At 50.2% G+C, this 12500-nt stretch overlaps 1 protein-coding gene across 3 annotated transcripts in view; it reads left to right on the top strand.

The window, feature by feature from the left end:
• Window positions 1-12500, top strand: part of asap3 (ArfGAP with SH3 domain, ankyrin repeat and PH domain 3) — a 32082-nt gene that overhangs the window by 7555 nt on the left and 12027 nt on the right. For all 3 annotated transcript variants that reach the window (XM_083683776.1, XM_083683775.1, XM_083683777.1), the window contains 11 exons: window positions 707-852; window positions 3351-3425; window positions 4000-4049; window positions 5025-5148; window positions 5912-5997; window positions 6811-6886; window positions 9469-9555; window positions 9951-10060; window positions 11030-11099; window positions 11550-11637; window positions 12062-12110. In XM_083683776.1, the coding sequence (XP_083539902.1) occupies window positions 707-852; window positions 3351-3425; window positions 4000-4049; window positions 5025-5148; window positions 5912-5997; window positions 6811-6886; window positions 9469-9555; window positions 9951-10060; window positions 11030-11099; window positions 11550-11637; window positions 12062-12110 (961 nt within the window). The remainder of the gene's footprint in view (window positions 1-706; window positions 853-3350; window positions 3426-3999; window positions 4050-5024; window positions 5149-5911; window positions 5998-6810; window positions 6887-9468; window positions 9556-9950; window positions 10061-11029; window positions 11100-11549; window positions 11638-12061; window positions 12111-12500) is intronic.

The following is a 12500-nucleotide window of genomic DNA, read 5'->3' as shown; positions in this document are numbered from 1 at the left end:
TTCTCTCTCCCTCTCTTCTCTCCCTCTCTTCTCTCTCTCTCCCTCTCTCTCTCTCTTCTCCCTCTCTTCTCTCCCTCTCTTCTCTCTCTCTCCCTCTCTTTTCTCTCTCTCTTTTCTCTCTCTCTCTCTTCTCTCTCTCTCCCTCTCTTCTCTCTCCCTCTCTTCTCTCCCTCTCTCTCAGATGTCTGTTATTTTATTCTATTATTCAATTGTCACTTTATTTATTTAGTTGTTGTTTGTGATGTGAGCTGTGTGATGTGAGCTGCTGTAACGCCAGTCTAGTCTAGTCCACTCTAGTCTTGTGTAGTCCACTCTAGTCTAGTCCACTCTAGTCTAGTCTAGTCCACTCTAGTCTTGTGTAGTCCACTCTAGTCTAGTCCACTCTAGTCTAGTCCACTCTAGTCTAGTCTAGTCCACTCTAGTCTAGTCTAGTCCACTCTAGTCTAGTCTAGTCCACTCTAGTCTTGTGTAGTCTGGTCCTGTCTAGTCCGGTCCAGGGTCACCCAGCCACCCCCCCACCCCCCCAGTGTGAACTGAGCCAGCGGTGTAAGACCACAGCCTGTCCAATATAAACACAGCCTGGGGTCAGAGGTCACCACCCCCGGAGAGCAACCCTTAGGGTCTCATAGAAACAACAGTCTTATTCTTGTGTGTGTGTGTGTGTGTGTGTGTGTGTGTGTGTGTGTGTGTGTGTGTGTGTTTCTAGCCCATGCAGAGAATAACGACCTGTACATGGAGGTGTTGGAGCACCTGGGGAACAGTCACCTGACTCAGGACAACAACGAGGTTTCTACAGGCTTCCTCAACCTGGCCGTGTTCACCAGGGAGGTCACCGCTCTCTTCAAGAACCTGGTGAGTCTGTGTGTGTGTGTGTCTGTGTGTGTGTGTGTGTCTGGTTTTGTATAACTGTGTGTGTGTGTGTGTGTCTGGTTTTGTATAACTGTGTGCGTGTGTGTGTGTGTGGGGTGTCAGAAGGAGCTTCGGAAAGGTGGATCCACTCGTGTGTTTGATAATGTTCCTCATTCCCTTCCATGCATTACAATGAGCCTCCAATTTCTACCTCCACCAGCCTCCCCTTGGATTAGGGGGTCTCAGAATAGGACCGTCCTCTAAAATACCGAAATCTGTTGAGAGATGATTATATGATTATATAACCTCGCCTTGATCTCCCCCACCATACATGTACACACACACACACACACACACACACACACACGTATGATGTATGCACAGGCAGCGGCCGTCATGATTGGTGTTGAGTCACTCTGCATCACTGACACAAAGCTGTGATTTAACCTGAGCACATTAATCCTCCTGTGTGTGTGTGTGTGTGTGTGTGTGTGTGTGTGTGTGTGTGTGTGTGTGTGTGTGTGTGTGTTGTTAGAGGGGTTATTTATGAATGAGGTAATGAGAATGACAGTGATGCAGCTCAGGGTCAAAGGGCAATTGAACCCTCACTTAGGGAGAGGAGGAGGTGACAGGAGACCCCCAAACCTGTCTCAAAACTGTGTGTGTGTGAGAGTGTGTGAGAGTGTGTGAGAGTGTGTGAGAGTGTGTGAGAGTGTGTGTGTGTGTATGTGTGTGTGTGTGTGTGTAGCCACTGCTGCAGCAGAGCACCTCTCATCTCTCAGAAGTCTGGGGCCGTCGGGAACCCCCCCATTGATTGTCTCCGTGGAGATGATAATTCATCCCAGACATCCAAGTGTGTGACTGGACTGCCCCTCCCCCATCTGCCCCCCCCCCCCCCTCTCTCGGGGGGGAGAGCACAGAGGGAACTCCTCCAGAACGCTAGCAGAAGGCTGATTTAAGGGCTTTTACTGTAAACTGTATGAGTGGTCTCCTCTAAGGGGTCCGGGAAGTGTGTGTGTGTGTGTGTGTGTGTGTGTGTTTAACATAAAGCACAGGAGGTTTTCCATGACCTCAGTTTTTGGAGGCCAATCAAAACAAACAGGACACGTTTTAACTTTTTGAATCAATATATCAAGGTGGACTGAAGCGTGACCTCGGAGGGGGGGGGGGGGGGGGGATATTTACCTCAGGCAGTCAGTGCAGACATAGAGATATAGAGACATAGAGACATAGAGATATAGAGATATAGAGACATAGAGATATAGAGACATGGAGACATAGAGACATAGAGATATAGAGACATAGAGACATAGAGACATAGAGATATAGAGACATGGAGACATAGAGACATAGAGATATAGAGACATAGAGACATAGAGATATAGAGACATAGAGATATAGAGATATAGAGACAAAGAGACATAGAGACATAGAGATATAGAGACATAGAGATATAGAGACATAGAGACATAGAGACATAGAGACATAGAGACATAGAGATATAGAGACAAAGAGACATAGAGATATAGAGACATAGAGATATAGAGATATAGATATAGAGACATAGAGATATAGAGACATAGAGACATAGAGACATAGAGATATAGAGATATAGAGACATAGAGATATAGAGACATAGAGATATAGAGACATAGAGACATAGAGATATAGAGACATAGAGACATAGAGATATAGAGACATAGAGACATAGAGACATAGAGATATAGAGACATAGAGACATAGAGATATAGAGACATAGAGATATAGAGACATAGAGATATAGAGATATAGAGACATAGAGACATAGAGACATAGAGATATAGAGACATAGAGACATAGAGATATAGAGACATAGAGATATAGAGACATAGAGACATAGAGATATAGAGACATAGAGATATAGAGACATAGAGATATAGAGACATAGAGAGAGGTCTTACATGAGGAAACATGTTGCTAAACTACTGGATCTACAGAGAGAGAGAGTAGCACAGATAACAGAGAGATTAGAGGACACTTTGGCTGTGTGTGTGTGTGTGTGTGTGTGTGTGTGTGTGTGTGTGTGTGTGTGTGTGTGTGTGTCCTTGTTCCTGGGTGGTAGTGTTTATATGAACCCTATAAGAGCTGATCTGGGAGAGGATATCACCTTACGACTCATTTCATAACAGGAAACACAGTGTACAGCAACAGCACCGGTCACCACACACACCCTGACTCATTCCAATGACATGGAGTTTGATTTGGTAACATTCACATTTTGAATCCAAAACATGTGGATTAGATTGGGTGGATAACTTGAGACTGAATCACACCAGGAGTGAACGGCCTCCATCCTCAGAGAAGAGGCTCGGGTAGACCACAACGACAGGGAGCTCAGAGCTCCCTGGACTCTGTTAATCTGGACTCTGTTAATCTGGACTCTGGTAATCTGGACTCTGGTAATCTAGACTCTGTTAACCTAGACTCTGTTAACCTAGACTCTGTCTGTCCATCCGTCTCAGGTGCAGAACCTCAACAACATAATCTCCTTCCCTCTGGAGAACATCCTGAAGAGTGAGGTCAGAGACAGCAGACTGGTGAGTAGAACACACACACACACACACACCACACACACACACATACACCACACACACACACACACACACACATACACCACACACACACACACACACACACACACACACACACACACTAGTGAGCAAGGTTGTGAGAGATGACTGAGTTAGACCACACATTGCTTCTGTAGTCTACGGTAACCGTCCTGTCCCATGGACACACCTGATGAACAAAACACTCATTATCCTGCTAAACACCAGCTCTGTGTGTGTGTCTGTGTGTGTCTGTGTGCGAGTGTGCGTGCGTGCATGCACATGTTGGTTATAAACGGAATTTAAGACAGTCATAAGAGTCTTAAGTAAGAGGTCTTAAAGAGAGGTTTAGAATCTTAGACTGACTTTAGGACCAGTAGCTGAGGTCATTCACCAGCACGTTTATTGGAGATGCTCACTGTGTCATCTGAGGTGAGTCTCCACAGTTCAAACTACAAAGACAGCGTGTATTTTATTGTGTCAGAGCGAAGCCCTGCTGACCTGCTCTCTCTCCCTCCCTCCCTCCCTCTCTCCCTCCCTCTCTCCCTCCCCTCATTCTCAGGAGCTGAAGAAACAGATGGAGAGAAGCTGGAAGGATTATGACATGAAGATGTGAGTTTAGAAGTCTTATCAGATGAATGCAGAGGGTGGTGGACGCGCCTGTTGTCCTCCTTGGTCCGTCACTGGGCCTGAGGTGAATCCTGTTGTTCTCCCTGGTCCGTCACTGGGCCTGAGGTGAATCCTGTTGTTCTCCCTGGTCCGTCACTGGGCCTGAGGTGAATCCTGTTGTCCTCCCTGGTCCGTCACTGGGCCTGAGGTGAATCCTGTTGTCCTCCCTGGTCCGTCACTGGGCCTGAGGTGAATCCTGTTGTTCTCCCTGGTCCGTCACTGGGCCTGAGGTGAATCCTGTTGTTCTGTGAGCCGACAATGACTTGGTTATGAAGCAGAGCTGAGTCAGCAGAGATTAAGGGTATTCCCCATAGCCTTTGGTTAACCCCCCATTGAAGACTCAATAACCCCCCTATGAAGACTCTATAACCCCCCTATGAAGACTCTGTAACCCCCCTATCTGTCTGAGCCAGAACCAGACTCCTCACTGTCCCCAGAACCAGACGCTGCACTGAGTGACAGAGCTGTCTCATCTGCTGCCCCTTGCCTGTGGAAGTCTCTCCCCCACCATGTCAGAGCTGTCTCATCTGCTGCCCCTTGCCTGTGGAAGTCTCTCCCCCACCATGTCAGAGCTGCTGACAGTGTCGACTCTTTTAAGACCTTGCTCAAAACTCACCTATTATTAGGAATGCTCTACAACCCTTCTAGGAAGTAGAGGTGAGGCTGCGGTTTTTCCGGTCTCGATTTGATTCCGGACGGTAGCCCAGAAACGGTCCCAGGAATGTGAGAAGGGGATTCACTTTTGTTTTCCATTATCTTTTATCCATCACCTTTAATCTGATTTCCTCTCCGAGAGAGAGAGAGAGAGAGATGTCAGAGGGGGATGAAGATAATAACAGTGAATACCCTCTCTCTCACTCTCTCTCTCTCCCTCCCCCCTCTCTCTCTCTCCCTCCCCCCTCCCTCTCTCTCTCTCAGAGTGAAGTTGGAGAAGGAGAGGAGAGAGAAGAACAGACAGCTGGGGTTGATCAGGATGGAGGGACACGACGTGACAGAGGACATGGAGAGGGAGAGGAAGACCTTCCAGCTGCAGATGTGTGAGGTGGGGGGGAGTGTGTGAGTGTGTGTGTGTGTGTGTGTGTGTGTGTGTGTGTGTGGTGGGGGGGGGGGGGTCACAGAGGGTCAAGGTGTAGGAGTCCATTCGAACCCCATGACCCGACTGTGACATCACAGTTAAAGCTCCAGTCCACATTTCCACTTTTTATGAGTGTAGAAATGCTGGGGAGAGAGAGGAGAGGAGAGGAAAGGAGGAGAGGAGGGGAGGGGAGGGGGGGGTGGTGGGGGTGGTTTCCTTCTGCTGGGAGCCTCCCCTACTCTCTCTCCCTCTCTCCCCCCTCCCTCCCTACCAGCTGTAGACAGATGGGTTTAAGCTAGTCTTTGAGAGAGAGAGAGAGAGAGAGAGAGAGAGAGAGAGAGAGAGAGAGAGAGAGAGAGAGAGAGAGAGAGAGAGAGAGAGAGAGAGAGAGAGAGAGAGAGAGAGAGAGAGAGAGAGAGAGAGAGAGAGAGAGAGAGAGAGAGAGAGGGAGAGGTCACAGCTGGCTCCAGTAAGTTTTTTCCTACCTTTTAAAACAACATTCAGACTTCAAACACCCTTCAGTCTGTCTCTGTGTTATTCTGCCTTTAAACCGTTTAAAACTTTTCCGTTTATACAATATAGCAATTTTTCATATTATTATCGCACATGACTGGTAGAATCTGTAAAAAGAAACACAGGTTAGCTTCTAAAACAGTATTTATTTAGATTAACGTGTGTGACTGAAGTTTGGCCTGTGTGTAACCATGGCAACCTCCTGTGTGTTGTCCAGTATTTGTTGAAGATCCAGGATCTGAAGGTCCGCCAAGGTCCAGACCTGCTGCAGGGCCTCATCAAATACTACCAGGCCCAGCTCAGGTGAGTCCTCCCCCTCCTCACCTCACCTCTCCTCACCCCCCTCCTCACCTCTCCTCTCCCCTCCTCACCTCTCCTCTCCCCTCCTCACCTCACCTCTCCTCACCCCCCTCCTCACCTCTCCTCTCACCTCACCTCACCTCACCTCTCCTCTCCTCACCTCTCCTCTCCCCTCCTCACCTCTCCTCTCACCTCTCCTCACCCCTCCTCTCCTCTCCCACCTCTCCTCTCCCCTCCTCACCTCTCCTCTCCCCTCCTCACCTCTCCTCACCCCCCTCCTGACCTCTCCTCACCTCTCCCCTCCCACCTCTCCTCGCCTCTCCTCACCCCCCTCCTGACCCCTCCTCACCCCCCTCCTCACCTCTCCTCACCTCCTCACCCCTGCAGGGCCTCATCAAGTACTACCAGGCCCAGCTCAGGGGAGTCCTCCTCACCCCTCTTCACGTCTCCTCTCCCCCCACCTCTCCTCTCCCCCCTCCTGACCCCTCCTCACCCCCACCCTCACACCTCCTGACCCCTCCTCCCCCCTTGCTACTCCCCCCCCCCCCCTCCGGTCTTGTAGAGAACCTTGTGTTTCCTCTCTGACTCACACACACACACACACACACACACACACACACACTTTTATTAGCTATTACTACAGTAGTTAACCATTGATGTACACGTTGTATGTGTTTTAGGTGGTGTACCAGACGCTCGTATAATCTGTGTGTGTGTGTGTGTGTGTGTGTGTGTGTGTGTGTGTGTGTGTGTGGTCGTGTAGCGGTGTGTTATGGCCTGAACACGCTGTGACTAAACGTTGTGTTGTGTGTTCAGTTTCTTCCAGGACGGTCTGAAGGCAGCAGAGAGCCTCAGCCCCTTTGTGGAGAAGCTGGCAGCTTCGGTTCACACGGTAACAACAACCATCACATGGCTTATTTTACCTGCCCGATGACTGTATTATCTGTCTGTAATACCTCCTGTCTGTCTGTCACACACACACACACACACACACACACACACAGGAAGAACTCAGCCAACGGCGTACGGCATGGAGAACACACACACACACACACACACACACACCAGGGGGTATCATCCTTCTGCTGTTTTCCAATTCCCTGGACGTTAGTCATGTCCTGAGAGATCCCTGTGCAGCTGAACAGCCATAACATCAGATAAGACACAGCCAGCCAAGCAGACAGCTCTCCTGTCTCACCCTGACCCTGTCTGGCTCCCCTCCCAGTACTCCCAGCCCTCCCAGTCTCTCTCAGTCTCTCCCAGTAATCCCAGTCTCTCCCAGTCTCTCCCAGTCCCTCCCAGTCCTCTCAGTCTCTCCCAGTCTCTCCCAGTCCCTCCCAGTCTCTCCCAGTCTCTCCCAGTCCCTCCCAGTCTCTCCCAGTCTCTCCCAGTCCTCCCAGTCTCTCCCAGTCCTCCCAGTCTCTCCCAGTACTCCCAGCCCACAGTCTGCCATCACAGTCAGGTGCTGGAAATGCTCTGTCTCCACTTCTGAAGGTTAAACAATGGAATGATAGTACAGTAGGTGACACACCCCTTCTCATAACTGCCTACTAGACAGGTTTCTACCCCAGACTAATCCACACACACACACACACACACACACACAGATCCATTACCATACCAGGCAAGTGTTGCCAAGGTTACCTGACAACGAGGTGTAGTCCTAGTCTTATTATGCACCTCTTATTAGGACACTACTTTAGGACACTAGGTTAGGACACTACTTTAGGACACTACTTTAGGACACTAGGTTAGGACACTAGGTTAGGACACTACTTTAGGACACTACTTTAGGACACTAGGTTAGGACACTAGGTTAGGACACTACTTTAGCACACTACTTTAGGACACTAGGTTAGGACACTAGGTTAGGACACTAGGTTAGGACACTACTTTAGGACACTACTTTAGCACACTACTTTAGCACACTACTTTAGGACACTAGGTTAGGACACTACTTTAGCACACTACTTTAGGATACTAGGTTAGGACACTACTTTAGGACACTACTTTAGGATACTAGGTTAGGACACTACTTTAGGACACTACTGTTGATCAGAGCCACAAAGGGCTAACCAGGGGAGGCTGGTGGAGGTAGAAATTAGAGGACAGGTTCATTGTAATGCATGGAACGGAGTGGAAGGCATGTTTGATACCATTCCTCATTCTGTTCCATCCATTACAATGAGCCTGGCCTCCGATTTCTACCTCCACCAGCCTCCCCTGGGCTGACAGTGTAGTAATGAAGAAGGGATGTCATTGGAGATGAACATTGGGGTGTGTGTGTGTCAGTGAACATGGAGGGGTGTGTGTCAGTGAAAGGGGGTGTGTGTGTCAGTGAACATGGAGGGGTGTGTGTCAGTGAAAGGGGGTGTGTGTGTCAGTGAACATGGAGGGGTGTGTGTCAGTGAACATGGAGGGGTGTGTGTCAGTGAACATGGAGGGGTGTGTGTCAGTGAACATGGAGGGGTGTGTGTCAGTGAACATGGAGGGGTGTGTGTCAGTGAAAGGGGGTGTGTGTGTCAGTGAACATGGTTCAGGTGATGGTGTCCAGTACCAGCCTGGTGGATCATGTGATTACCGGACCTCGTTCAAACCCAGCTGCGTCTCCGGTTCTGGTCCCAGTATCGCTAACGGAGTCCAGAGGACTACGCCAACGCAGGCTGTTCTACCGGTCCTGCCCGGCGGGCGGGACAAGCCCAGACTCATCTATCCTTTAGTAGAAGAAGGGAGGGTTGTTACTCAGAAAGAAGGAACTGGTTTGGACTTTCGTCACGGTTCGCTGGTGTGAGCTTGCGTTTGATGGATTTGTTGTTGCTTCATATGGGACTGTTCCATTCTAATGCTTCTAGAATCTTCCGCTTCCTCAGCCAGATGTGTGACCCACAGACGCTGCGTGAGTGTGTGCGTGAGTGTGTGCGTGAGTGTGTGCGTGAGTGTGTGTGTGTGTGTGTGTGTGTGTGTGCGTGTGCGTGTGCGCGTGCGCGTGCGCGTGCGCGTGCGTGTGCGCGCGTGTGTGCGTGTGTGCGTGTGTGCATGTGTGTCTGTGTGTCTGTGTGTGTGCGTCTGTGTCTGTGTGTGCGTGTGTGTCTGTGTGTGTGCGTGTGTGTGTGTGTGCGTGCGTGTCGTTAGCGTCACGCCCAGGGTTGGGGCGTCCATGGTGATCCTCTCCTCTGTCAGCGCTGTTGAAACACACGCCCACCAGACTCCCTCCGCTCCAGACACGCCCACCAGACTCCCTCCGCTCCAGACACTCCCAGACTCCCTCCGCTCCAGACACTCCCAGCATAGTTCACTACAACAATTAGAATGTTATTATTGATTTATTTATTATTATTTTGGAGTGTTCATCACGTGGGTCAGTCTCAGGGAGGTTTGAGGGGAATAATCTTGACCCCTGACTCCCCTGTCCCCTGACCCCACTGTCCTCCCTGACCTCTGACCCTCTGTCACCCCTGTCCCCTGTGTGTGTAGGTGCGTCAGGACCAGGATGAGGAAGTGCGTCAGCTCTCTCAGCTCAGAGACTCCCTCAGACTGACGTTACAGGTGGAGGTGAAGGAGGTAGGACTACAGTACCCAGCATGCACTGTGCCTTCCCCACGGTGTGTATCAGACCCAAGCTGTATTCACCCTCCTCCTTCTGAGGTCGTCCCCAATCTGGCACTACTCCAACATAACTATTTCATCTTAGGTCATTTGTACTTGTATGATATTCAAACTGCCATTTGTACTGATATGATACTGGGACTGGAGAGCTGATCTGGGTACGGTTGGTGTGTTGGAGTGTTGATGTGTTGATGTGTTGGTGTGTTGATGTGTTGGTGTGTTGGTGTGTTGGTGTGTTGATGTGTTGATGTGTTGATGTGTTGGTGTGTTGGTGTGTTGGTGTGTTGGTGTGTTGATGTGTTGGTGTGTTGGTGTGTTGATGTGTTGGTGTGTTGGTGTGTTGTCTCCAGGAGTACATGAACAGGAAGAACTCCGGGAACGGCTACAGCATCCACCAGCCGCAGGGCAACAAGAAGTACGGCACGGAGAAGTCTGGCTTCCTCCTCAAGAAGAGCGATGGGTGAGGATGTGGTACACAACAACAACAACAACAACAACAACTCCAACCCACACCCTCAGTAAAGGCTTCTAGAAGGGTTCTATGTGATGATGCAGGGTTCTAGAAGGGTTCTATGTGAGGATACAGGGTTCTAGAAGGGTTCTATGTGATGATGCAGGGTTCTAGAAGGGTTCTATGTGAGGATACAGGGTTCTAGAAGGGTTCTATGTGAGGATACAGGGGTCTAATTGGAACCTTGGTGAGTTCTAGAATTGTAGAGAGTTGTAGTCCTATGGGAGGAAGTGTTGGTTCAGGGTGTGTATCAAGGCTGTTGTGCATTGGTCAGGGTCTGTCCCATAGCAGAACCAGGGGCCCTGATATTGATACAGGAGTGGGGTGAACCAGGACCAGCCCAGGCCTGGCAGGCTCTGTATCCCCCCAGAGAGGCCTGGATGTGAGGGGGGACGGGGATGGGGGGGTGAGGCTCTGGGGGAGGGTGGAGCGTGACATGGAGAGACATGGAGAGGAAAGGGGGAAATCCCGGGCAATGAGGGGGGGGGGGGGGGATTGGGGGTGGGAGGGGGGGTTAAGGCTCTAAGGCTTGGCATGGAGAGCCATGGAGAGGAGAGGGGGAGTCCAGGCTCTGTCAGCCCCAGCTGGTCTTCATTACTGTGGGTTGGGATCCAGGCGGAGGCCCGGCTGGGGGGCTGGGGGGCTGGCTGAGTAGAACCAGCACTGCTACGTCTCTCTCTCCCTCTTTTTCTCTCTCTCTCTTTCTCTCTCTCTCTCTCCCTCCCTCTTTCTCTCTCAATGTTCTCAGAGAGTTAGATTACAGTGTGATACTTGAAGGGAAGTGGTTCAGTAGGAAGGATGATGGACACACACACACACACCTAACACACACACTTAAGACACACACACACACACACACACACACACACACACAGACACACGTGTACTCAGACTGTGTTCTCCCTGGGTCTCCTGCAGGATCAGGAAGGTTTGGCAGAAGAGGAAGTGTGGAGTCAAGTACGGCTGTCTGACCATCTCTCACAGCACGGTGAGGTTTAAACCCTGGAACACTCACATTACCTCTCACAGCACGGTGAGGTTTAAACCCTGGAACACTCACATTACCTCTCACAGCACGGTGAGGTTTAAACCCTGGAACACTCACATTACCTCTCATAGCACGGTGAGGTTTAAACCCTGGAACACTCACATTACCTCTCACAGCACGGTGAGGTTTAAACCGGAGGGGAGGAGTCGTGTTCCTAACCAATGAGAAAAGACTGATAGAAATACTGTCTGTAAATACTAAATGTATCATTTTAAATTGTGTATTTTGTTGCATTCTCTACCGTACTTTCACACATCAACGTTGCTCTGGAAGGAAGAGACACAGCCGCTCTCTCTGTACGGGAGGCTGTCATTGGTTGAGCTGTGTTGTTGTCACTGTGAGAGAGGCTGTGATTGGTGGAGGCGTGACGGTGGCGTTGTGTGTCCTCAGATCAACCGACCTCCGGCCAAGCTGAACCTGCTGACCTGTCAGGTGCGCCCTAACCCTGAGGAGAGGAAGACCTTTGACCTGGTGACACGTAGGTTGACCCCTGACCCCTCACCTGCTCTGCAGACCACAGCTCTACAGCTGGGTGGTTGAAGGGTTGCCAGATTCTGGAGGTTTTGAGTTATTTCCTGTTTTGTGTTCAATTGTTGGAACGAAGCTCACAGACTATTGTAATTTATATGTGTTGTTGCACATTTGGGGTGTGTGCGTGTGTGTGCACGTGTGTGTGTGTGTGTGTGTGTGTAATGGAAAGCAGGTGCGTAGAGGCAGGTTTCAGCCGTTATGCTCTGTGCTTGTGGATCAGGTTTTTCCCATGTATCTCCTGGAATGTGGCCTACTTCACACACACACACACGCCACACACAAATACACATATACGCACGCACACAAATACACACACACACACACACACTGCTACTATTCTCCTCATGTCCGTCTCTCTCTCTCCCCTGCAGACAATCGGACCTACCACTTCCAGGCTGAGGACGAACAGGAATGCATGATGTAAACACACACACACACACACACACACACACACACACACACAGACACACACACTGCGGTGCATGTCGGGACTTGCTCAGTAACAGGGGCATAGACAGGGAGAGACATTGCATTCAGAATGAGAGGGACAGAGGTGGAATACAGCTAGATTGAATGACAGACAGACAGACAGACAGACAGACAGTCAGGCAGAACAGATGCAGACAGACAGACAGACAGGCAGGCAGGCAGGCAGACAGACAGACACAGACAGGCAGGCAGACAGACACAGACAGGCAGACAGACAGACACAGACAGGCAGGCAGACGGACAGACACAGACAGGCAGGCAGATACAATGAAGTAGCATTCACACAGAGAGAAGGTCTGTCGTGAGGTAAGAGTTGGTTGG

This window comes from Argentina silus, assembly GCF_951799395.1.
Source record: "Argentina silus genome assembly, chromosome: 13".
In the NCBI taxonomy this organism is placed as follows: domain Eukaryota; kingdom Metazoa; phylum Chordata; class Actinopteri; order Argentiniformes; family Argentinidae; genus Argentina; species Argentina silus.
This window is presented reverse-complemented; position numbering and strand designations above follow the sequence as displayed.